The 26,554-nt window shown below is 41.4% G+C and overlaps 1 protein-coding gene and 2 long non-coding RNA genes across 3 annotated transcripts in view; 2 read left to right on the forward strand and 1 right to left on the reverse strand.

The window, feature by feature from the left end:
• The window catches only part of LOC309720910 (uncharacterized protein), a 138,971-nt gene extending 135,632 nt beyond the window's left edge, over positions 1-3,339 (forward strand). Inside the window, exon 2 of the mRNA XM_082558156.1 lies at positions 2,129-3,339. Coding sequence (XP_082414282.1) covers positions 2,537-3,040 — 504 coding nt within the window. The 5' untranslated portion in view covers positions 2,129-2,536 and the 3' untranslated portion in view covers positions 3,041-3,339. The remainder of the gene's footprint in view (positions 1-2,128) is intronic.
• Positions 1-26,554, forward strand: part of LOC309720922 — a 130,360-nt gene that overhangs the window by 55,908 nt on the left and 47,898 nt on the right. Inside the window, exon 2 of the long non-coding RNA XR_014280606.1 lies at positions 11,079-11,237. This is a non-coding gene — a long non-coding RNA (uncharacterized lncRNA). The remainder of the gene's footprint in view (positions 1-11,078; positions 11,238-26,554) is intronic.
• Positions 6,434-9,283, reverse strand: LOC309720914. Its single transcript, XR_014280591.1, has 4 exons — positions 8,988-9,283; positions 8,446-8,524; positions 7,972-8,067; positions 6,434-7,207 (listed from the first exon to the last, which is right to left on the reverse strand). It is a non-coding gene; the product is annotated as an uncharacterized lncRNA (long non-coding RNA).

Raw genomic sequence — 26,554 nt, forward strand, 5'->3', positions numbered from 1 at the left:
GTTGGTCCAACCTACACTCCAAGCCTACTCAAGCAGTAATAGCATGACCTTGGTACGGTGAGGGAATCCAGTGTCTCTGTTATTCTGTTCTATTTTGCTGGCGTGTTTTGGTTCCGGGTGTCCCCTTAGGAGGAAAGTAAGTCAGGGACCACCTTCATCCACTCGTTAACACAACTATTTAAACAGCCAAGCACATGCAAACAACTGATTGTGTTATGTTCTCTCTTATAACTTAACTTGTAAAGTAACAACACCTTTTGGTTGTTAGTAACTTACTTTATTAACCATGTTGTGGAAAAGGCACAGGCATATCAATGCGCACATACGCCACACTTGGTGTTCTCTACTTTACACAGAAAGTAGTACCACAAAAATATAAACTGATTTTACTAAATACATACAGTGGGGCAAAAAATATTTAGTCAGCCACTGATTGTGCAAGTTCCTCCACTTAAAATGATGACAGAGGTCAGTAATTTGCACCAGAGGTACACTTCAACTGTGAGAGACAGAATGTGAAAAAAAAATCCATGAATTCACATGGTAGGATTTGTAAAGAATTTATTCGTAAATCAGGGTGGAAAATAAGTATTTGGTCACCTCAAACAAGGAAAATCTCTGGCTCTCACAGACCTGTAACGTCTTCTGTAAGAAGCTTTTCTGTCCCCCACTCGTTACCTGTATGAATGGCACCTGTTTGAACTCATCATCTGTATAAAAGACACCTGTCCACAGCCTCAAACAGTCAGACTCCAAACTCCGCCATGGCCAAGACCAAAGAGCTTTCGAAGGACACCAGGAAAAGTATTGTAGACCTGCACCAGACTGGGAAGAGTGAATCTACAATAGGCAAGCAGCTTGGTGTGAAAAAATCAACTGTGGGAGCAATCATCAGAAAATGGAAGACATACAAGACCACTGATAATCTCCCTCGATCTGGGGCTCCACGCAAGATCTCATCCCGTGGGGTCAAAATGATCATGAGAACGGTGAGCAAAGATCCCAGAACCACACGGGGGGACCTGGTGAATGACCTGTAGAGAGCTGGGACCAAAGTAACAAAGGTCACCATCAGTAACACACTACAACGGCAGGGAATCAAATCCCGCAGTGCCAGACGTGTTCCGCTGCTGAAGCCAGTGCATGTCCAGGCCCGTCTGAAGTTTGCCAGAGAGCACATGGATGATACAGCAGAGGATTGGGAGAATGTCATGTGGTCAGATGAAACCAAAGTAGAACTTTTTGGTATAAACTCAACTCGGCGTGTTTTGAGGAAGAAGAATACTGAGTTGTATCCCAAGAACACCATACCTACTGTGAAGCATGGGGGTGGAAACATCATGCTATGGGGCTGTTTTTCTGCCAAGGGGACAGGACGACTGATCCGTGTTAAGGACAGAATGAATGGGGCCATGTATCGTGAGATTTTGAGCCAAAACCTCCTTCCATCAGTGAGAACTTTGAAGATGAAACGAGGCTGGGTCTTCCAACATGACAATGATCCAAAACACACCGCCCGGGCAACAAAGGAGTGGCTCCGTAAGAAGCATTTGAAAGTCCTGGAGTGGCCTAGCCAGTCTCCAGACCTCAACCCCATAGAAAATCTGTGGCGGGAGTTGAAAGTCCGTGTTGCTCGGCGACAGCCCCAAAACATCACTGCTCTCGAGAAGATCTGCATGGAGGAATGGGCCAAAATACCAGCTACTGTGTGTGCAAACCTGGTAAAGACCTATGGTAAACGTTTGACCTCTGTTATTGCCAACAAAGGTTATGTTACAAAGTATTGAGTTGTATTTTTGTTATTGACCAAATACTTATTTTCCACCCTGATTTACGAATAAATTCTTTACAAATCCTACCATGTGGATTCATGGATTTTTTTTCACATTCTGTCTCTCACAGTTGAAGTGTACCTCTGGTGCAAATTACTGACCTCTGTCATCATTTTAGGTGGGGGAACTTGCACAATCGGTGGCTGACTAAATACTTTTTTGCCCCACTGTAACAGATTTCTTTAAAGAATGGTCAAAAATACCTGCTAAAGTACAACCTGAGCTTCAGAATGAGCGGTAGTTCTCTCTTTGATTTCTCCAGTGCCTTCAACACTATTCTTCCCTCGGTTCTAAAGGACAAGCTGGAGAACTCTGGAGTGGACCATCACCTCACTACCTGGATCCTGGACTACCTCACCGACCGACCACAGTATGTGAGGACTCAGGGCTGTGTGTCGGACAGGGTCGTCTGCAGTACGGGGGCCCCACAGGGAACGGTTCTGGCTCCGTTCCTCTTCACCATCTACACTGCAGACTTCTCCCACAATTCCACCCAGTGCTTCCTGCAGAAGTTCTCTGATGACTCTGCAATAGTCGGCCTCATCACTGATGGGGACGACAAGGAGTACAGAGGTCTGACCCAAGACTTTGTGGACTGGTGCCAGCTGAACTACCTCCAGATCAACGCCAGTAAAACCAAGGAACTGGTGGTAGACTTCCGCAGGCACAAGCATTCTCCACTGCAACCACTGAACATCCAAGGTATGGACATTGAGGCTGTGGACAGCTACAGGTACCTTGGTGTTCATCTGAACAATAGACTGGACTGGACTCATAACTCAGACGCCCTCTACAGGAAAGGGCAGAGCAGGCTGTACCTGCTGCGGAGACTCAGGTCGTTTGGGGTGGAGGGCCCACTCCTGAAGAAATTCTATGACTCTGTTGTGGCTTCTGCTATCTTTTATGGTGTGGTCTGCTGGGGCGGCAGCATCTCTGCTGGGGACAGGAAGAGACTGAACAGGGTGATCCGAAGGGCCAGCTCTGTTCTAGGATGCCCTCTGGACCCAGTGGAGGTGGTGAGTGACAGGAGAACGGCGGCTAAGCTGTCATCCCTGATGGACAACATCTCCCACCCCATGCAGCAGACTGTGACAGCACTGAGCAGCTCCTTCAGTGGGAGACTGCGGCACCCACGGTGTGGGACGGAGAGATTTCGCAGGTCTTTCCTCCCCACTGCTGTCAGACTCCATAATAAAGACTTTAACTGATCAAGCACACACATCCATACATATGCAATAATACTAAGTGCAATAATCCTTTCTGTCATCGTTGTATTTTTACTCAGTTGTATATAGTATTTGTATTTGTATTCTATTTTTATCTTATTGTATATTTATTTTATTTTATTCTACTGTATATAGTATTTTATTTTATTCTATTCTGTACAGTTGTGTACTGTATTTATTCTTATTGTATTCTAATTTTTGCCTCATAACTTTTGCACTGTCCACTTCCTGCTGTGACAAAACAAATTTCCCACGTGTGGGACTAATAAAGGTTATCTTATCTTATCTTATCTTAACTGAAAATGCTTTGCTGATCTCAGAGTTCAGAAGAGAATGACAAGACTACTTCAAGCTGATAGGAAGGCATTAGTAACTCAAAGGTATGCAGAAGAACAGCTCTGAATGCACAACACAGGCAACCTTGAAGCAGATGAGCTACAGCAGAAGACGACCTAACCAGACACGACTCCTGGCAGCGGGAAACTGAGGCTACAATTTGCACCAAAGTTAGAAAGTAGAAGACGATGAAAACCAGTGGAGATTTCTTCTGCCACATTTGAACGGTAGCGTCAGAATTTGGTGAATCCAGCATTGTACCACGGGGGACCTTATCATTGTCTCAGTGTACTGATCTTCTGATCAAGCACATCCCTTTCGTTACAATGATGCACTTCAGCTCTTCCTACAAACCCAAATTCACTCCCTGTGTAGTTCAACTCATGCTAAGATGAAACAGCCATTGGTCAGCAAGGTCTAGGAATAAATTCATAAACGCTTTCCTTGGTGAACCTGAGGAAGGATCATCCCATCAACAGTTACTTTTGTTTCCCTGCAAGCGAGATTTTCTCTCACTTGTTCTCTTGTTGGTGGTCAGCGGGCACTGGCTCTCTATTGTCCTCCCCCTGAGTATCACATAAATCTTCGAAGGCACACAAGCCTACTGTGACCTAGGCCTCTTCACCTAGATGCCTAATGAGACAGGCACCCCGGTGTGGGCCGAACTCAACACCATCAACCTCACTTGTATTTTCCCATTTATTTATTTCTTTATCATTTGAATCATGTTCAATATTTAAGAATATCCTTGTACAAAAATTAATGCATCATGTTTTTTTAGGTCAGTTAAAAACCATACTAAATATTCAAGCATAAAAAACTGAAATTCATAATACTGCTGAAAGAACATTCTTCCAGAGACTTGCATGAAGATCTGGTCATAAATAGTAGCCCAACCGTAGTAAGAGACTGTATGGACTTTAGTTCGTCACCCTCACTTTTGATTGTTGGTAGGAAGGATTAGGGACAGCACATGTCTAGAAAAATAATGAAATGACTTTTAGTTTGGGTTATAGATATTTACAATGATTATTAAAAGTGCTATTATTGCTATAAAAAACATTGACAGTAACATTATTATTAATTGTAATACTAACAAAAGTGGTAAGACTGATTGTAAATGTAATGATGTGGGGATAGCAGACACCAAATCTTAGCAGTCAGTGGAGACAAAGCTGAATAAAACATTTCTGTCTGACAGTGTAATGAACACAGTGGCTTGTGGGGACTGTAAAAAAAAGTTCTATTTTCATTTTCAACCTCCATCAAATTCTCATCATAATTATGTCAATATCCCTCCAAATGCAAACACTTCCAATCCTGACAGAAAGTAATATGGTGAAAGGCCATTAAAAATGAACCCCCCCCCCCCCAACACACACACACGCATATGCACAGCAATCACCTCCTAACTTGCCCCCGCCCTCCACCCAATAAAACTTTTGGCAGGCCTGAGCTGTTGTAATTGGCAGCCAGCTTGCCGTGCCGATAGACTCCCCTCAGTCCTACGGGTCAAGAGTAATTTACTGAGCTGCTAAACGCCACTAGTTTCTCTCCCTTTCTCTCTTTCTACCCGGTCCAATCTCCCTTACCCTCAGCCCCCCCCCCCCCCCCTCATCCCAGCATCCATATTGGAATTCCCATCCAGGCTGTATTACAAGCCGAGATGATGGCTTAATCCCTTGTTAATTAGGGACAACATCTCCAGCAGCTGAGGCTAAAGCGGAGAGTGGCAGAGGCTCCAGAGACATGAGGGCTCTGGCCGAGCTTGTGGCCCAGTCAGGAAAACCTGGCTCATGCTCAGAGAGCTGGCGAGGGACGGGGGTTAGGAGAAGGGGGGGGCTTGGATGTTACGCTGGATGAGGATTGAAAAGGGCTCCTGTCTAATCCTCACTGATGGCTCTTCTAGGCTAATGGAGTCTGGACAACTGGCCAACCGGATGCTGCTGCTGGCGCTGCGCTTGCCCACTCCACTCCACTTCAGTGGGTCAGGTGCATTGTGGTTTCACTGAGAATCTAGTTAGAAGGCTCCATTATTCATTTGGCTGATGAGCACCAAACAAAATGCCTTTTTCTTGGGATTTGTTTGGCCATACTCAGATTGCCAGGTTTTCCAGTTTTTTTTTTGTGTGTGTGTGTTTTTGTGTGCACCTTCCCTTGTGGCCACTTGAGATTGCTCCAAAAGTGAGTCAGCCCCCTTAAACAACCATATTAAATTGAAAAACTTAACTTATTTTTAGCCTGGTACAAAAAAAATGTCTCAGGTCGTTGTTTCCACCTGCATTACAATAGTGTGATGGCTGGGTTGGGTAAGGTTGTGATTGTTTTGATTGACATGTATGTTAGGTAGATAGGTCTCACAAGTAGATTTAGCCATATTTGGGCCATTTTGGGCCAATTTAATTGAAATATCAAAAAAATTATTTGATCTATCTATGCCTGTGCGTGTGCTAACTTAGCTTGCTAACCAATATTGACTCAGCTAATAACTTACCTGTAATCCAAATATAGTAACTTCTGACTCCAAACCTACCTTGTGCTAAAGTTTAAAGTTAGGAACATGGTCTGCTATCTGTTCTTATCTATATTACAACCAGAGTTACAAAACTGGACCTAATTACTGTGTTTGAGCTGTTGGTGTCTTTTGGAGGCCTTGTTTTTTTTTTTTTTTTTTAGTTATTTGACTGAAAATATGTCTTGCTAGGTGTGAGAACCAGAGATGCACTGTAAACCCGAACAAGTTGACTGAACTTAAAACTTTTGTGGAAACTGATTACCTCAAAAGATTTAAGTACAAAAACTCATATCTTCTAAGTATGGGGTACTCAAAATTTGTATTTATTGTTAACCTAAAAATTTTAAATTATATTTTATATTTTATTAATTGAGCTTTACTCAAAGACTGTATACTTTAATTTCAATATTTTTGTGTTTCTTGTAGTTTATTATTTTGATGCAACACAATGCAATTATATTACAACCTAAACTCAAATTATCTGATTATTAATTAAAAGATATTTATGTTGTGAGTGTAGACTACTAAAAAAAAAAAAAGTACGGAAATTCAGTTACTTTACATTTTGTTTATTTAACATTTTTTCATGAAAATTTAAAAACATCACAAATGTTTTTATAAAACAACTAACATGGACATCGGCACCATAAAGTGAGCATTATAAATTCTGTGTAGAACATTTATCTTTTTATAAACTCACAAAGGGCGACATCAGTCCTAATTGCATCTTTCTCAAAATACACAAAAATGCAAAACAAAAAGTCAAATACTAATCACTTTTTTTTAAATAGAAATGAAAAACAATTTTTTAAAATGGGTACAAAGACGATCAGCTTCCAAATAACCAGATAAGGCAGTCAAGTATAGGAAAATTAGGTAAACTGATGGAGTTAAATCCACCCAAAGCCTGTAGTAAACTTAAAGTGCTTAAAGTGCTTCAAACAAAGTGCTCAGTAACAGAGTGCGTGTCCTAACAAACATTGCCTTATATTCCTTAAGAGCATGTAGGCAGGGGTTTCAGGGGTTTGCCGTCATCAAGCCCCATGAAGATATTTTGGACTAAGGCAAATGTGTGAACCAGCTTCCTGGGGTAGTCTAAATGCAGAGCATAGATCAAGCCAAACAATAAAGCAAATGCATTTGCAAATCTGGGAATATCACGCATCACCTAGTCGCCTTTCACCAAAACAGCCATGCTTGAGGAAGTAAAATGGACTGGACTGGGAAGCGCCGTCGGTAACCACTGTGAGAAAGGCAACTGGAGTGTCAATGAGGGTCGACTCATCCAATGCGTCCGCCTGGAATAGACACAGTATCAATGGTAAATGGCCTGTATTTGTATAGCGCTTTACACATTCAGTCATCCAGACATTCACACCCATTCACACACTGGTGATGGCAGCTACATTGTAGCCACAGCCACCCTGGGGCGCACTGACAGGGGCGAGGCTGCCGGACACTGGCACCAGCGGGCCCTCTGACCACCACCAGTAGGCAACGGGTGAAGTGTCTTGCCCAAGGGCACAACGACCGAGACTGTCGGAGCCAGGGCTCGAACCGGCAACCTTCTGATTACAAGGCGAACTCCCAACTCTTGAGCCACGATCGCCCCAATTAAATAAGTAAGGTTGGTTTGAGAGAATGTGACAAGCATGACCTGTAATCTAGCAAAACATTCAGCAGTGTAGTGGGTTACTTTGTAACGAGTTAGGGTACTCTACTTTTTTTGAAAAATGTACATTAACGTGTTAGCTTCTTGCATTACATAATTTGTATTTTTATTATTTTTCTAAAAAAAAAAAGTAATTTTTTATTTCATGACTTTATCTCAAAAAGAAACTAAATCTTGACTTCAGCCTGGTTTTTGGGCCACCTGCAGCATAGCCATAGTGCTGTGATACGCCTGTGCCCTGCTCCTGACCTGTGTGTGTGTGGGTTTTCTACAGAGAGGGTATTTTGTTTGTACAATTTGGTAGCTGCTAGGGTATTAAGTTGTATTTAAAAAAAATCCATAGCATTTTATCTTACTGGCAGAATTTAAGTAATGCAAAAATACACTTACATTACATGTCTAAAAGAATTCTGGGTCCTCCTCCCGCAGGTATACAGGAAGGGCACGAAGTACTGCAGTGCGTTTCACGTTGATATCAGGCGCCTCCTAAAAAGGGAAAAGAAAAGTTCATTTAACGCAAAGTTTTCAGGTGTCATTCTTTGGGGAGAATACATGTTTATGAAACTGCATGACATCAGACTCTACTAAATTTTGGAGACTTTTCTTTTAAGATACAACCTTTCTGTCTCTTGTGACAGAGAGTATGTTTCTTAATCATTTGACAAAAACCCTACACAGTATTTTAAAATAGTGTTCTCCAGATCAGAGCTGTGATCTATATAGAACATGGGGTTCAAAGCAAGGAAAAATTGTGTGTTTATCAGTGAAACTTTTAATTTGTGTTAATTTTATCATTATCAATATATGAAATCTTCACCTTAAGGGACTTAATGAATGGTTTCTTCAATAGATCTTTCAACTCACCTGTGTTTACTGTCTCCACCTGAAATTAATTGCAGTCTGAATTTTTTTTTCTTCTGTCTTTTTGTCTTTGGCCTTCAGCCTTGGAAGAAAAAATAAAAATATTGAAAACCTTATCAGCACACTAAATATACAACACCTTGCTATATTTCAATTGTTTTAGATAGAAGTTGCCACTGCTAGCTAAGTCACTTTTGAATGATGCTAATGAGAAGAAAAAAAAAAAAACCTGCCGAACAATGAGGCTGCTGTTGTAAAAACGCCAACTTTCTTGCGTTGGCAAGGGGTCGTTAAAATATCACTAAGACCCTTTCTTTATGTGGGATTCTTCGTAAAACTGTGTTTTAATCGGTTAAAACTGTAAAACTGACGACATAATCTATGTTTGAAAAAGAGCGCGAACAACCGCGAACAACTATTCACCACCTGGGTCTGTGCTTTTTAACACAACAGCGCATTCGAAAACAAGTTATTGGCTGCAACATATTAATATACTTGCTTTTTTACGGAAAAAATAAACATAACGAAGGTTCCGTTTTACTTACAAGTTTCTCCAAATGTGCTCTCCAGTCGCTCGAGAAGGGCAGCCATATTGAACAGAATTTTCTGTCAACGTCGTTCAGGTTAGAGAGAAGACGTCATGACGTCATGACGTCCACATGCGGAGCTCGGAAAAAAACATTTACTCAAAAATCATAATTAAGAAAGCAGTATTTACTCTTAACTTCTAAGCCATGTACAATTATAACTGTTTGAATCGTTAACCGAACAGAAAAGTTTTAAGTTGTTTCAACTTTGTGAGGAATTTTAATTGTTATATCCACAAACTTTATAAGTCAGGTAGACTGTTGGGGTTTACAGTGTGGGCAGTAACGCGTAATCCGATTACTTTTTTCAAGTAACGAGTAAAGTAAGGGATTACTATTGCAAAAAAGGTAATTAGATTACTGTTACGTTCCCGTAAGCACGCTGCATTACTGCCTTACTAAAACCGTGATTTTTTTTGCGAGAGTGTCTCATGACAATGACGTAAGCGAGTGCGACATTCGTGGCAACAGCTGTGTGCAGATCAACAATGGATTATATATCGAGTGCGGGAGAGAGCATGAGCGTGCAGCGTTTAAAGCGTGGAAGTACTGACCTTATTTTGAGTTTGATTCTGTAAAAAGTGACAAAAACATTAGTGTCCGCTGTTGACTGCGTGTGAAGAAAACTTCTTTTTACAGCGAAAACCCCCCTTAACTTCCGAGCAAGCACCGAGTGCGCTACCTGGGGATGGGAAATTCACAGACAAACTTGCGGATTCTTCCACTGACCGCTGCAGCACACCTGCACCAGGGCACACATCCGCCTGCTATACAGGTGAAAATAGAGCAACAGGACTGCTGAGTTATTGATTTTATTTATTTTCTGCTGTGTTTCACTGGCATCTATTTGAAAGACTGAGTGTAAACACAAAAAATATTTTATTTTATGTGCTGGAATGTGCAGAAAATAGGTTTAAATGTTAAATAAATTTCTTCCAGTCAGAGAATGTTCCATATAATTTAATTTTCGCTTGATGCATAAAGTTAAAAGATTACAACTAATAAAACAAGTTTAAAAAAAAAAAGAGACTTTTCCATTTGATTACATTTTGTATGATGGATTATGCAGAAAAAGTAGAATTGGGCTGAAAGATCTCTCGCTTTATCACCTATTCAGGTTGTAAATCGTGTTTTTGAAAAGTAACTAAGTAACTAATTACTTTTGAAAATAAGTAATCAGTAAAGTAACGGAATTAGTTTTGGGGGAAGTAATCAGTAATTAGTTACTGATTACTTTTTTCAAGTAACTTGACCAACACTGGTGAGAACATTAAAGTTTGTGCTTTGAAATTGTAGTATTTTGTTGATCTGTGTCTTTGCACCAATTATGGAGCTATCCTATATCCTGAGCTGATAACTCAGCACTTTGCCTGTCCTTGAGAGATGTTTTGGGCTAAAAAAAACTCCAACATGAAAGCAGCTAAAATTCTATTTGCACCTTTAGGCTGGTTCTTTTATAAATCTTGCAGGTTAAAAATGTGGCGTTCAGAAGGCATGTAGCAATGTCATGGCTATGTTGGTCTTTTTATATAGCCTGAGATTCACACAGTCAAATTATGGTTACGTATTTTATGGTAGCAAAAAGCAAGTATTGATAGCATAACTCAGTTTTTCATTGTCTCCAGGAATTTAAATGTCCTCTGAAGTCACAGATATGTGACTGGTGTGTGTGTGTGTGTGTGTGTGTGTGTGTGTGTGTGTGTGTGTGTGTGTGTGTGTGTGTGTTTGTGTGCATTTTTATGAGTATTTGTTCATCACCTCATCTGCTTTTCTTGACAGCTATGGATCATATTTCCCATGGTGTGCACAAAGCCTCAGCACCATTCAGGCAAACAAACAAACAAACTTAATCCCAGTCATAAGCATCTCTACACTATGTTTTCTTGTGTAAAATTGTCTTGTGTAAAACTGTCTGGGGGCGGAATTTGCAGGTAAATGAAGGGAGAAACAGCAGGAGTGGGGGGGTGGGTATGGCTGAGAGTCAGCAGCATGAAAAATGAGGGGTAAAGAGGCAGATGAAAAGTGCATTTTCTTACGTTTCCTTTTCAGGTGGCAACAAAAGCCCATTTATTTGGGCCTGCATTTCCACTGGCAAAGTGTTGGAGTGTACTGTTAGCGGAGTGCATTATAAATACAGCCAGGCTTGCCGCTGTCCCCCCTCCTCCTCTCCCCGGATGGCCCAGGCTCCTGTGGAGCTCCAAACACTAGGTAATTATCCAGCACCACACCGCCTGCTGCTTCACTACCTGTGTGTCCAGCGCCACTAGAGAGAAGGATGGATGGAAGGGGTGGGGGAGAGAGACAGAGAGGGACAGATGGAAATGGAGAAGGATCAAGGCAGAGGGACAGAAAACTGTGTGTCTGTGTGAACGTAGAAGGAGAGAAGGAAAATGTGGAAATGTTTGATGCTTCTTTTTAAAGTATCAAACACAGGATGTGAGTCAACAAATGTACAGTACAGTGGGGAAAAAACACAATGCACATGCAGAGAAAAAACCTATTAGCAGTTATGCTGCCTACTCATGAACTGTTTCAAAAATCATTGCACAAGTTAACGAACACTTGTGCGTCCCATGGAATATTTTGTATTATGTTGACACGATTCTATTACATAATTTCTGCAGGTCTCTCATAGCCACACCTTTTATTAAAGCGTATGCCCAGTTTATGTGAATGCCCTTTTCACACAGAGAGATTTCAAAAGAAAGAACTTGAAGCAAATGTGCAAATCTGTCTGTCTTCCCTCACCACCAGCTGGTCACAGCAGATAGCTGCCTCTCCCCGAGCCTGGATCTACCAGAGCTTTCTTCCTGTTAAAAGTTTTTCCTTCCCACTGTTGCCAAGTGGGGGCTGTCTGATTGTTTTGGTCAGCTATTGTATGTTTTTTACCTTACAAATGGTAAAATGGTAAATGGCCTGTATTTATATAGCGCTTTTACTAGTCCCTAAGGACCCCAAAGCGCTTTACATATCCAGTCATCCACCCATTCACGCACACATTCACACACTGGTGATGGCAGCTACATTGTAGCCACAGCCACCCTGGGGCGCACTGACAGAGGCGCCCCAATATAAAGCACCTTGAGGCAGCTGTTGTTTTGGCTTGGTGCTATATAAATAAAATTGAATTTATCCAAGTTTAATATATAGTTAATTCACAAACACAAAAGAAACTGATATTAATAGCAAATAAAATAAGGTAGTTGTACTGCTCTAATAATGAATAAAAAAACATTTTTATTCATGTTATGAATACTGGTGCTATTAATAGCTCTGACCATGTTTAATTATACGATTTCTTTTTGTAACTTATGGAGCTTTTCTGTCTCTCATTTGACTATTTTTCATACCAGTGCCCCGGTCTGCACTACACATGGCAGACTCTGTTCTGGAATTATTAACAAAATATAACGTAGGCCTACTGAAGGAAAATATTAATAGAGACCATCAATTAAGGTGGCTTTCCTTTCCTTTTCCAGAAATTTTTATTTTTATTTTTTCATTTTAATTCTTTATACTGCCATTAAAATACAATGTAGTCATGGGAGAATTTACATAGGAAGCAGCATGTGAGGCTGGGAAAGAATGTCTCGGACTCCCAGACCATCAGCACCGGCTCCCCTCAGGGCTGTGTTCTTTCTCCTCTGCTCTTCTCCCTGTACACCAACTGCTGCACCTCCACCCACCAGTCTGTCAAGCTAATCAAGTTTGCAGATGACACCACCGTTATTGGGCTCATCTCAGACGGGGATGAGTCTGCCTACAGGAGGGAGGTTGAACGTCTGGTGTCCTGGTGCAGCCACAACAACCTGGTGCTGAATGCCCAGAAGACAGTGGAGATTATTGTGGACTTCAGGAAGCACACAGCCCCACTCCCCCCCATCATCCTGACTGACACCCCCATCACCTCTGTGGACTCATTCCGCTTCCTGGGTACCACCATCACTCAGGACCTGAAGTGGGAGCCCACCATCACCTCCGTCATCAAGAAAGCCCAGCAGAGGATGTACTTCCTGAGGCAGCTGAAGAAATTCAACCTGCCAACACGGACGATGATGCAATTCTACACCGCAATCATCGAGTCCATCCTCACCTCCTCCATCACCGTGTGGTACGCTGGAGCCACTATCAGGGACAAACAGAGACTGCAGCGTGTTGTGCGCTCTGCTGAGAAGGTGATTGGCTGTAGACTCCCATCTCTGCAGGACCTGTACACCTCCAGGACACTGCGGCGTGCAGCTCGGATCTCAGCTGACTCTTCTCACCCTGGACACAGTCTGTTTGACCTGCTCCCCTCAGGCAGGAGGCTCCGGTCCATTCGCACCAGAACCTCTCGCCATAAGAACAGTTTCTTCCCCTCTGCTGTTGGACACATGAACAATAAATGTACGACTGTCCCCACCACTAACACATGACCCTACGCTGTGTTCACTGCATCATTCCATGTTTTGGCACTGATCACCACCTGCACTCATGTATATATCTTTCTACGTAGCACTTTTAATTCTTATTCTTATTTTTATTTTCATGTCTATTTAAACGTAATTTATGACAGTATGTTTGCACTGAAGCACCGCAGCAATTTCCTAATGTTGTAAACCTGCTCAACATTTGGCAATAAAACCCTTTCTGATTCTGATTCTGATAGTTAGTAACGATACGCAGTGGCACAAACCATATGAGATCATTCAAGTGCACATCTAACTTCACACCTATTTAAAATGAATACTTTCATCACTTTCATCACAAATGTACAGTACATCTTAAAGAAAAGAACTACAAAACATTTTGTAGTTCTTACATACAGCAGTATGGAAAAGTATTTACCTCCTTCCTGATTTTTTTTTGCACATTTATCACATTTCCATGTTTCAGATCATCAAACAATGTTTAATAGTTCACAAAGACAACACAAGTAAAATACAAAATGCAGTTCTTAAATAATGATTCAGTTCTTAAAGGGAAAAACATATCCCAACCTCGTGTGAACTCGTGTGAAAAAGTAATTTAATTTGAAGTAATTAAATCATAGATAAATTGGACCTGCTTGTTGCCAGACCTGTTGGATCAAGAAATTACTTAAATAGAAGCTTTCTAAAAAAAAAGTGAAATTGGGTAAAAGATCTAAAAACAACAACGACAAAAAAAAAAAAACCCACAGAGCATTGGGTTAAAATCTAAAGAAACGGCCGAGAAACAAAGTTATTAACGCGTGTCGGTCTAGAAGCCATTTTCAAGGCTTTCAGTGAACCAAGGTGAGAGCCATTACTACCGAATGAAGAAACCTAGAAGTCACTGGGCTACCAAAATTACTCCAAGAATGCACTGATAACTCATCCAGGAGGTCACAAAAGAGCCCGCAACATCTAAACAACTCCAATTCTTCTCCAAAAAGTTGATTCTGTTCATCTGGACGTAGCGTTTTGTGGGAGAAACGTTTCGTCACCCATCCAAGTGACTTCTTCAGTCTCAGCTGACTGCAGGTTTCCCCAATCTTATAAACAGTACATTTACATAATGACTGAAACCAGCCCACTGAAGGAACAATGGGCTGGGAGGTCAGTTCCTTAATCTTAGTTATGCAAATTCTCATGACCATTGATCAACAACCACTGACCAAAACCCACTGATCAAAGACCACTGATCAAAGGCCAATTCTCCAATTCTTCTGTGCCTCAGTTATATTAGTGTTCATAATTCAAGAATAACAAAACTGTATATACTGTATATTCTGTGTATTTATTATTTCACTCTTATTGCCTGTTCTTATTGTCCTCATCTTCGTTATGCTGCTCTGTTGTTTGTTAATTGCCCCTTGGGGATAAATAAAGTCTTCTGATTCTGATTCTGAGAGAAAAAGCTCATCTTACTGTTGCCCCAAAACATCTCGGTGATCGCCAAGACTTTTGGGAAAATGTTCTGTCAACTGATGAGACCAAAGTTGGAACTTTTTGTACCCATCTGCCATAGAACTAACATAACATTTCATTAAACTAACATATCAACAGTCCAACATAGTGGTGGTAGAGTGATGATCTGGGGCTTTTTCTACTGCTTAAGGACCTGGACAACTTCCATAATTGATGACTGGATGATGAATTTGACCAGAGAATCCCTTTTCACAGCTCTTTATGAATTTAAAGCAAATTTTTTTGATTTGATTTTCGATTTTCTAGAAATACTTCAGCAAATGTTTATGTGTTCATGGGTATTTTGGTACACCATTAGTTTCTATACAAAGCAGGGTTTAAAGTTAATGAAAGGTTAAAAAAGTAGACTCTTTGGCAATTTGAACAGATCTTCGCAGAGTAAACACAGGTGTAATCAATACAATCAGTTATGGTGTTTTTAGCGATTCCATTGTACCAAGGATGTACCAGGGCTTTAATAATGACATTAATTACACCTGTGGTTATCATGGAATGATGTGTCAAAATGAATGCAGAGAATCAAGTTTTTGGCTATGAATTAGAAATCATTTGGTTCTTTTCTACTAGTGTTCATTTTGCTAAATTAAATGGCTTGGTTTTTTCACCACCTTATACCATGCTGCTCTCAAACTAAAACCGCACCATTAAACTGAATTGAAAGTGAGTGAGGGAGAGCATGGAGTAAAAAAGCTCTCTGCCTTCGTGGCTCACCCTGTTAAAGTGTCTTTATTAGGAGTCAGGGACTGATCACACTGCTAAGTGACCTGCCAAGGTCACAAAGAAGGGCAGCCTTGGTAATTAGTATGCTCTTTAGTGAGGCAGGGACGCGATTGGCTTCGACGACATTAGTATGCCTCAGTGTGGGACTAAGGGGTTATGCTAAGCTACACTAGCCATTAGTATGCTCACATCTCAGGAGAACATGCAGTGCTGGGTTTTGTTCATGCCTGCCCACCGATGGATGTGGTGGACAGTGAGCACAGTTAATTGCGCTTTTGGAGTTTATTTAATTGGACTAATATAAGTTAAATGCAGCATCGGCAGTAATGTGATTCCCTTTAAAGAACCCTCTGGTAGTTTGCAACCTGTTTTATTTATGTGTTGTCTTTTTGGTTTCTTGCTAACAATAGAAATTATTCAGTTTGGATCAATTCCATTTTATTTGTATAGCGCCAAATCACAACAATAGTTACCTCAAGGTGCTTAATGTTATAAGGTAAAGACCCTACAGTAATAGACAGAATACTCCAACAATTGGACAACCCACCTAGGAACAAGCATTTGGCAGCAGTGAGAAGGAAAAACTTCCTTTTAACAGGAAGAAAACCAGGAGAACCAGGCTCAGGGAGGGGCAACCATCTGCCTTGACTGGTTGGGGGTGAGGGGAGGAAGACAGGACCAACAAACCCTGTGTAGTAGAGTCAGAGATTAATAATAACGAAATAATGAGTTAAATAACAATAACTAATGATTTAATCCAGAGTGGTGTATAAACACAGAGATTAAAGAAGTGTATGAAGAAGGAACACTCAGTGCATCATGACAAGACTGTAGCAGCCTAGGCCCATTGCACCTGATCCAGCCCTTACTATAGGCTTTATCCACTACTAAACATACACTTAGGAATAACCTGGATTTTGCCTAAGTTTGAGGGAAGTGTGAATTCTTTGTGGTACACCTCCTGATTCAGTTGGCTGTAGCAGCATTAATTTGGAGTAATCATTTTCTGTATGACTTTTTGAGTCTCTTGCTTTGTTTTGGGTGAATTTTGGCCAACTGTTCTTCATAATACTGTGTTACCTTACCTTTTAATTCGTGCATGCTAAAGGTCCTGCATCATTATTTCAATCATTATGAGGTGTGAACTTTGGAACCTTGTTTCTTTTCTTTTTTATTCATTCGGTTGTACAGCTGGAATCACTGTCCTGTAGTATGACAAACTTTTGGCAAGGCTTTAGCTGTGAGACAGATGGCCTCACATCTGACTCTAGAATACTTTTGTATACAGAAGAATTCATGGTTGACTCAGTGACTTTAAGGTGCCTAAGTCCTGTGGCCTTGTTTGTCCAAAGCACATTATTCCAGAAGTCTTGAATCGTTCAGATGAAGCTTTGCAAGCCTGAACTGTGCTGCAATGCTCTTTTTAAAGAAACCCACTATATACATCCGGCTCCATGACCAACGCCAAAATGACAGTCACATCCCACAAATAGAGCTAAAAAAACTGTAACAAAAAAAAGGCTAAAGTAAATAATGCTCCTTTACCTTCGCACAAGCTGGAAATCGCTCAGTAATATTTACCGATCTGTTCGCCAGTCCATTTTAAAAGCTAAATGTGTAGAATCTTAGATTATACTTGTGTTCAGTCAGAACCACAATGGTTGAAAGGATGATATAAATGATTGCAGATGGAAATATATGTTAATGTAGTTCTGGTCTGGGACATCTCTGCTCTTCCCTGTGTTTACATAGAAAGCCAGGAGTCGGGAAGAGTGGCAGCAAGGCCCCCAGTACACAACAGAGCAGGTATTAATGAAATGAGATAAGGATGTGCTGGGGCCGAGATGGGTTGCATAACGGTTTATAATGTACCAACTGTAGGCAGCTTTGTATGAGTTGTGATAATCAGATAACTAGAAGAGCCTCAGCTGCAATGTGTAAATAGATGCAACCCTGTCACTATAAAGACTTGCATATGGCTTCTGTGAACTGATGGTATTTAATAAAGTTAAACAGCTGGAAGAAACAACCACAAGTTTTGCTTCTGTTACTTTTTTGTCAAACCAGACTCAAGCATGGAAACTCAATTTTGTGTTTTGACTAAATGTTTTTATCGATGGGATAGCAACACTTGTTTGTCCCAAGATTCTTTTGATCAGCAAAAGAATGCAACAGTGAAGGAGTGTGTGTCACATGCCAAAAGCTTTAGTGCCGGCAACCTGTAATGAGCCATGCTGGAAATGTATTTGAAATTACAAAGAAAAGCGTCTGGACTTCTTTAAGTTACTTGAAGACGTTTCACCTCTCATCCGGGAAGCTTCTTTAGTTCTGAAATGTCTTCAAGTAACTTAAAGAAGTCCAGACGCTTTTCTTTGCAAGCTCCTTTGACTACGATGCCCTGGATGACTGAGAACCTTCACAGACATATTTGAAATTACCTTGCACCTTTGCAAAAACAAGTCCTTTAATGGCTGCCCCGCTTAATTTGCATGACAGGGATCAGGGGGTAAATGGCTAGAACACTGTTCATGATCATTCTGGCTAGCTTTAACCCTTGATTAAGACATTGTTAAAATAAAATTCGTTTTACAAGTAAGTAAAACAGAAATTTGTTTTTTTCCCAAGTAAACAAAACACAGAATTGAACCCTTGCAGCAGCGTTGGCAGGAGTATTTAATGCCCCGAGTCCTCAGTACCCTTAGTATGCCCTTCCTGTGCAGGGCAAAGCTGCCCCAGCATCCACGACGCATTAATATGCACCTCGTCAGCAGGCCAGTGCCAGGCTCAGCTACGCCAGCCATTGTTCCGCCACAATCAAATTAGCCCTGCTGATGAGGCCTGAGCTCTGTGACCTCCACAGGCCCACTGGTTTCCCAGCCCCAGAAATGACAAAGAAGATCTGAGGAGCTTAGGTCTTCGGGGACGGCGGGGGCTCACATACTGATTTCTGATTATGTCGGCTCTCCTTTTATTTATATATTTACCCGCTAGAAGTAATTGAGATGAGGTGTTGACTGCAATATGCTAAGCAGACGCCCCTGGCATGTGACATGTGAACTTGGTGTTGATGTCTAGCAACAGAGTTTGCGTCGCGTGTGTTTTTGTGTGTGTCTCACGAGTTTTGCTACTTTTGTTTGGTTCCTGCAACGGGCGTACGTGTCACGCTTAGACATTGACAGTCAGCTCATCCCTCGCAGATCCCTCCAGACCACCCCTCCACCACCTCCCCCCTCCCTCCCCTCTCTCCCTTCACCTCTCGTCCACATTTGTCTGATTTAGTGTGATCAGATGTGAGAGCCGACGCCTGCTGCTGCTGTTAATGCACCGTGGGCTCCACATAATAGAAGCTCACTCTGCCTGTAACACTGCTCTGCCGTGTGTGTGGTTTTGGGCAGGAAGAGATGGAAAATTAGATGTAAAGCATACCAATATTTGTAATCCCAATATGCACTGATGGAAGTAGCCCTGTGATAAATGTTTTGTAGCCCCATCTCCACTCTTGTACCTACACCAATCCTGTGTACATCTAATTAACTGAAATATGTATCCAGCACATTTGTGTAACATAACTTTAAGGCAGGGGAGATCTCTGAGAGCTCAGCTGACCTGCAGATTTGATACGGATCAGTGAAGGTTCACTGGGAGAGTGCAGCACAGTGAAACATGGTAAAGAAATCCCAATCAGATCGCACAATTACACTGCAGATGACTGCAGATCGGGTGGCAGCCGATCGGTCGCGGTGAAGGGGGAAAATGAGAGAAAGGGCTGAAGCAGGAAGTTCATGTCCTCTAATTTTCAAACATGTTAAAAGTGATACCTTGACAGTTTGAATGTTTTTTTTAGTTGCACAGGAAGATATCACATGGTGGAGGAAAATTTGTCTGCACACATCTTATTGGTAGGTAAGTGAAATTCAGCTTGTTAGTTATTAGGATTCTGACCTTTGTCTCTAGGATTTGACATGTGCCAAATGTAGAAGAGAAAAACACACTGACTGACTTTTATTGTGTCACCTGTAGGGATGGGTATCGAAAACCGGTTCTTGTTGAGAACCTGTTCCCACTGTTTCAATTCCTTGGAATTGTTTGCCATTTTTGCAAACGATTCCCTTATGGACTCCAGTCGCCCCGAATGACGTCACCACGTTGCGGAGCGTCATTTACTTGGCGGATCAAACGCTAAAAAGTTTGGTTATACTTTACGAGAACGGATGATAACAGGGCAACTTGCAATACTTGCAAAGTAGATATTTCATTTAAGGGAGGAAACACTACGAATATGCAAAAGCATTTGCTCACAAAACACGCAATGAATATCGTGTTTTTAATTCCACTCCGGACTCGTGAATCTCAACCCAGCAGCAGCGGTAACGTTTGCACGTCCTCTCCCGTTAATGCGGCAGGTAAATAATCAACTAACAGTGCATATTATGTTTGCGCGATCTGCCTTATTACAAAACCTGCCATTACTGTGCATTTAGGTGACCATGATGAGGCAGACAGAGTCTGGCTGGCTCAGATGCTGGCAGTTCTCACTGCAGTCTATCGTTATTGTCTCCTTTCAGCCCAGGATAGACGAATGTCACCGAGCAGTGACTAAGTTTGTGGTAAAAGTCTTGCACCCATTTGCCACAGCAGATGCCCTCGATTTTCGGTAAGTGAATGTGTTTAATTGTAGGCAGGGACATTACTGGATATTCTTGTGTAATTGCTACAGAATAATTTAGGTTATACTTTGTTATTGCTACAGAAGAATATTTATTTTATTATTTTACATTTACAATTTTTTTCCCCGGGGATCCTGTGACACCCCATTGAAGAGCCGTAGGCTGTGGATCGCTTAAGATCTCACTGTTGGGTTTGTAAGGCCATGCTACTCCTAAATTTCTATCTTGTTCAAAGAGAAGATATAAAACAAAGTTCTAAGCTAATCGACCTTAGTGTTCTCCTTTTTAAAAAAAAGCATCGATAAGAGAATCGATAAAGAATCGAATCGTTAAACAGAATCGAAAATGGAATCTGAATCATGAAAATCTTATCAATACCCATCCCTAGTCACCTGAAGACTCCTTGTTGGTAGTCAGAGCTCTGTTTGTGCTGCAAAGTTGTTTTTTTTTTTATTTTAAAGCATCTGATTTAGAAAAGAACACACTTTAGGGACTAAAATCTGAGATCATATTTGGAAGTCTTTCTTATGTGTGTATATTTCAAATTTAATGTGATATTTATCCTAAAAAATGATTTTAAATGATTCTATTAGCGAAACACTCCATAACGCTGGGCAGCATCCACGATCATATGTGCACTTAAAGTGGCCTTAACAACTAAGATGAATAAATAGTAATTAGTGTAACTGGACCCAGGTAAGCTGCCCCTTTCCCTTCTTTTGGTTTTTTCTTGAGAGATGAAGCCTCGGCAGGTAACCAGACACTCAAAGAAATGTTTTTAGTGACACAATACACTTCTTTCAAAACCTTCTTTCACTTTCAGAAACCATTTGAAGTCATGTGGCTTTTCATCCCTCATCAGTGCTCTAACACATTCTGTTGTGGCTTTATCATGTGCCTCTGCCCTCCATGTTTTTTGTCGCTCGGTCCTCGTCTACTCTCCTGCTCAGTGTCTTAGCTCACTTTATCTCTTTTTTCTTCCCAGCAGCTGGCTTGAATACTGATGGTGTTCATTCTGGATCTGATTAAGCCCCCGCTTGGCAGAATCAGACAGTAGACATAAATATCTGGGGGCATCTGAGAGAGAGACAAGTTGGTTAAAGAGGACCGAGTGTAGATCAGGTTTCTACCCCTGATGAAAATCGATGCGACTTGACCGGTCGCAGAGTGACTCAACATGTCAGCTCTAAAGAGCGCAGCCATTATATCATTAGAGCTAATTTCATCTTCCTCTTCTTGTGTCTCCATTGTTATTCAGTCATTTACTGAGGATGCGCGTGCAGATGGTTCACGACTGTCCATTGTCATCATTCTCAACCAGCTTCAAACACCAATGTTTGAGAATGAATTGCAGTGACATTTTTCTTTCTTTTTTGTAGAAATGATGATAGTTCTATCTTCCATTTAGAAGTAAAAGAAGTCTCAGAAAGATGTCAGCAGGTCACTCTTCATAAAGGCAACAGTTACTGTGCTACTAATTTCAGTAAATGACATAAAAAAAATGCCAGAAGTGGTAAAAGTTATCAAGGAGTCCAAAGTATGCATTGTCCATGCTATCCTGGCATGGAGGTAGTTAGTTTTGGTTTCATTTGCTTTGGTTTTATCACAAAAGACTTTCTGGTGCAATTAAGAAAATGAAAAGTCACTTAATTTGTCTTCAAAGACTGTTGGGGTAAAAAAAAAAATCCACATTTAAACATGGGAATAGGGTTCAACCTGTTTCAGTAATCTTAAAATTAGTGTTTAAACTGTGATCATTTATTGTGTATGCTCAAAAATTTTTGTAAATTTCTGTTAAATCTCAGCAACATTTGAATGAAGGTGCAGTGATAGTTGTTGTGATGTCACTCTGATAACGTAAGTACTACCTGTGTAGAGAAGTGCTGAGCTTTGGAACAGTTTCCGGATTGTTTTGGCACGGCTGTCCACACTGACAGAGCCAAAAGCTGGGACAGCCAGTGCTGCTAAAAGTGAAACACAGCATTTTTTCCAGCCACCTCTGTCCACATCAGTCCTCTTATACTCAGTCTCAGCAATAGATTGTATTTGCTTACTGGGTGTTTTGTACTTTTTTTTCTAGCAGTCTCTCAGAGTATAACAATTAACAAACCAACTTTGTCTGAAAAAGGTTTCAGAGCCCAGTTAATTTGGGTGGATTTAAACTTTGATACATTTGCATATATAAGTGGACGATTGCAGATGGCATGCTGTCTAATAAGGGTTGGACATATGATAGCATGCTGCTCTATTGGATTGAGATCTGGTGATGGTCGAATTCATTTGAGTACTGTGAACTCATTGTGATGTTGTTCTTCGTCTTTCGGTTGCCCACTTTAGGGGCACCTCCATCTCATCCTGTGCATGTACTCCTTCAAAAACATCCACAAACTTCCTCTGAAGTCTTCCTCTTTTGCTCCTGACAGCTCCATCTTTACCATCCTTTGTCCAGTATATCCACTACCCCTCCTCTGAACAGGTCTTCCCTCTCTAACTTTGTCTCCAGATGGCTCAACCTGAGCAGTCTCTCTGTTGTACTGATTTTCAATCCATTCTACAAAATTTTATTAAATCTCTCTACTCCTTACATATTTGCCTTTCCACCTGTCTCCCTCTCAATCACATAAATGTACTGACTTTCATTCCTCTTCTCTCTAGTGCATCCCTCCACCTTCCCAGACTACCATCCACAAACACATCCATGCTCTCTACTCCCACTATAGATTACAGTGTTGTCTGCAAACATTATAAGTCTATGAATACTCCCACCTGAGCTCAAAATAGTGGTGAAAAAGTCCACTGCCCTCTCTCCTAGACATCTCCACAGGCATCTCATCTGTCTCATTCCACTCCTCTTCACAGCTGCCCTTATTTCCTGATTCACGAACTTTGCTCCATCTCTCCTCCTTTCTCTGTCATTTTCTTTATTCATCCAATGTGATGTTTGAAAAAACACTTTGCCATTGTTTGACGTTTTTAACATTTTGCATCATCATCCAAAGAGATGGATATGGTCATCTGCACACCACTGTGACTTGCAAACATATGATGCATTGTTTTTTTTTTCCAGATTGAATGGTAGTTTTTAGACATAAAGGAAATTGAGTGGTTGCTATAGTTTTGTAATGTTCAACAATAATCATCATTGGGGACCAAGTTACAATAGTTAAAAACCTTGCTGGTATTTGTCAACTCTCCTTATGTGTAAATGTTACTCGAACCCACCCCCCCCCCCCAAAAAAAAAACAAAAAACAAAAAAACACAACCAAAGCTCATCATGTCATTGATATTCCACAACAGCATGTTTTCCTTAAAACAAGCCGAGTATTTAGGCAGCAGGGGATATATTTCCACTGTTTGATGTTGTTGAGTAATTTTAAGATCTTGGGCCAGCTCTTATCTCTCTGTGACTTGCACAGTCTCCCTTCCTTCAAGCAATGCTCAGATATCTCCACTAGAGGCTCCCTGTTGAGCATAACATACACACTCACTCCTTCTGCAAGCAGACACACAGACGCACACCCACACGCACGCGTGCATGCACCCACACCCTTCATACACTCTCTCATGCTGTTCTCCTCAAACACACTCCTGCAAAGCAATGACCAGGGTGGATTGCTATTTGGCGTTGCAGGGCATTAGCCACTGATGTCTTAACACTTGTAAATGAACCCTCCGCCCCTCCTAATCTGTCACTTTAATGCACTATAGATTTTATTTCAGCCTCTGTAGTATCACATTCTCAATAATAATCATCAAGCCGACGCTGTTGTCCCCTCCTGCAGAAATTAAATCTCGCCGCTGAGTGCACAACTAATAAAAGATGTTGCCGGAGGAAATAAAAAAATAAATATGATGAATCATAAGCAGTGGGGATTTGTATTCAGATGCGAAAGACAATTACACAAAGAGTTTGAATTTATCAGCCTCTTTGCCTCTCAAAGGCTCAATAACGGGCCACCACCGCCGGGCGCTGGGAGCTGCACGCTCACACGCACATCCGTCTCATGGACATCTATGCACACAGTGTACAAATAAACACACTCAAGCATATTATGCAGACAGCAACACACACATTTTCTCTTTCACCCTGTGAAACGCTCTCCACAGACACACATATTCGCACCTGCTACCAAGAGGCTTTGTTGTGCAGCTTATGTCCTTGCTGATGAGTAATATTACCTAAAATATTCTTTCTTTTATTTATAACTTCTGCTGAGTGATCTCAACAGAAAATTAAGACGTAAATGTTGACGCTAACGGACTTCTTATTCAAGCTCTTTCATCCCATGCAATATAAAGTGTGTTCCTTTACATGATGCTTGTATTTTTACATTATGTATGACAATATGTGTTGTTAGTGCTGACAACAATGATCATTTAGCCTCAGATATCCTTCAATAATGTATCTTATTTCTATATTAAATATATTCTGAATAATCAGAAAAAGGACTGGACATCAAATGCCTCCTTCAGACCAAATAAGAATTTAAAATTGGAAAGATACTAGTTTGCTAACTGGGTTTCTACCATATCTGAAGAAACATGAACATCAGGCAACAAACAAAAATTTCTTGGCCAGAAATTATATAAACATGTGAGGATGTTTCCTATGACAGGCGTTGTATGGATTACAATTTCATTGTACAATGAAATTGTAATCATAGAATAACCCTAAGGGTAGAACCATGAGTATTTGTGTCAAAAGGATTTGTATAACATATCGTGACATATGGCGTAAAATGTACATTAGTTAATAGTTGTGTGTTGTTATAAAATATTTGTTTGTATGAAATAATAATCATCTTGAAAATGCAAAATGTAGACTACACACATAGGAACTGGATACTAGCTCACAGGAACAAGAGATTCAGAAATGCTGATAAAACAGTGACCACTACTCTGATATTCACCAGCTAAGCTGGCAATGAGAATACAGAAAGTGGACAAACACTATGTAGCAGCACCAGACTTACAAAATATCTTTAATCTAATATCACAGCTATATTGACGGGGACAGCAAGGGTGCCTGATTATTAAATCAAAGGTCTTCTTTATGATGGCATAATACATATAGTAGCAGAACGTGCTGGACTCCCTTCTCTCTTGCCTGCAAAGACAGCACCATTCACACAGGCCTACACACAAGTTGGCAACAATCTGGAAACTACCAATGGCTAAGGAAAAGTGGGCATTCCCCAACTGGTTGCATGTGGTGACTGGCAACCAGTTGGGGTTTTTTTTTTCTAACACTGGAAAATAACTCAAAATGTTAGAAATATTCCAGTGTTAGAAAATCAGCACTGCTCAGTGTTAGCCATTGTTAATCTTCAAAACTGACTAGCTTACTTTTAAACATATAACACTTTCAAAAGTATTAATTTAACACTCAACAGTGTTGTATTTAACACTCAGAGGTGTGGACCGATATAGACACTCTCCAGTGTTAATTTAACACTGGAGATTTTGCTGTGTATATGCCAGTATCTCAGTAGGGTGAGGGACCAGACAAAGAGCGATTCATAAGACCCTTATGAAAAGGACACCGAGGGAACAGTTTACCCTGCCCGGGAAAGGGGCCTCGCCCTGGAGCCAGGCCCGGGGAGGGTGCCCGAGGGCGAGCGTCTGGTGGCCGGGCCTTAGTCCATGGGGCCCGGCCGGGCACAGGGGAGAGGGGCTGGACTCTGTCTCAGTCTGGAGTTGCCCCTGGTGAGAGGCGGCGGGCTGGGGTGGGTATCCTAATATCCCCTCGGCTTGCTGCCGGTACGTTGGGGTTTTTCCCGGTGGACGAGAGGGTTTGTTCCTTGCGCCTTAGGGTCGGGGAATGGGTCCTGACTGTCATCTGCGCTTATGCGCCGAGTGGCAGTTCAGAGTACCCAGCCTTCTTAGAGTCCCTGGGGGGGGGTGCTGGAGGGTGCTCCACCTGGAGACTCTGTAACGACAGCGAGACCTGGAGGGGCGTGATTGGGAGGAACGGCCTCCCTGATCTGAACCCGAGCGGTGCTCTGTTATTGGACTTCTGTGCTAATCACAGTTTGGCCATAACGAACACCCTGTTCGAACATAAGAGTGTCCATAAGTGCACATGGCACCAGGACGCTCTAGGCCGTAGGTCGATGATCGATTTTGTAATCGTATCAGCAGATCTGCGACCATATGTTCTGGACACTCGGGTAAAGAGAGGGGCTGAGCTGTCAACTGATCACCACC

Source organism: Aulonocara stuartgranti (genome assembly GCF_965226115.1).
Source record: "Aulonocara stuartgranti genome assembly, chromosome: 13".
In the NCBI taxonomy this organism is placed as follows: domain Eukaryota; kingdom Metazoa; phylum Chordata; class Actinopteri; order Cichliformes; family Cichlidae; genus Aulonocara; species Aulonocara stuartgranti.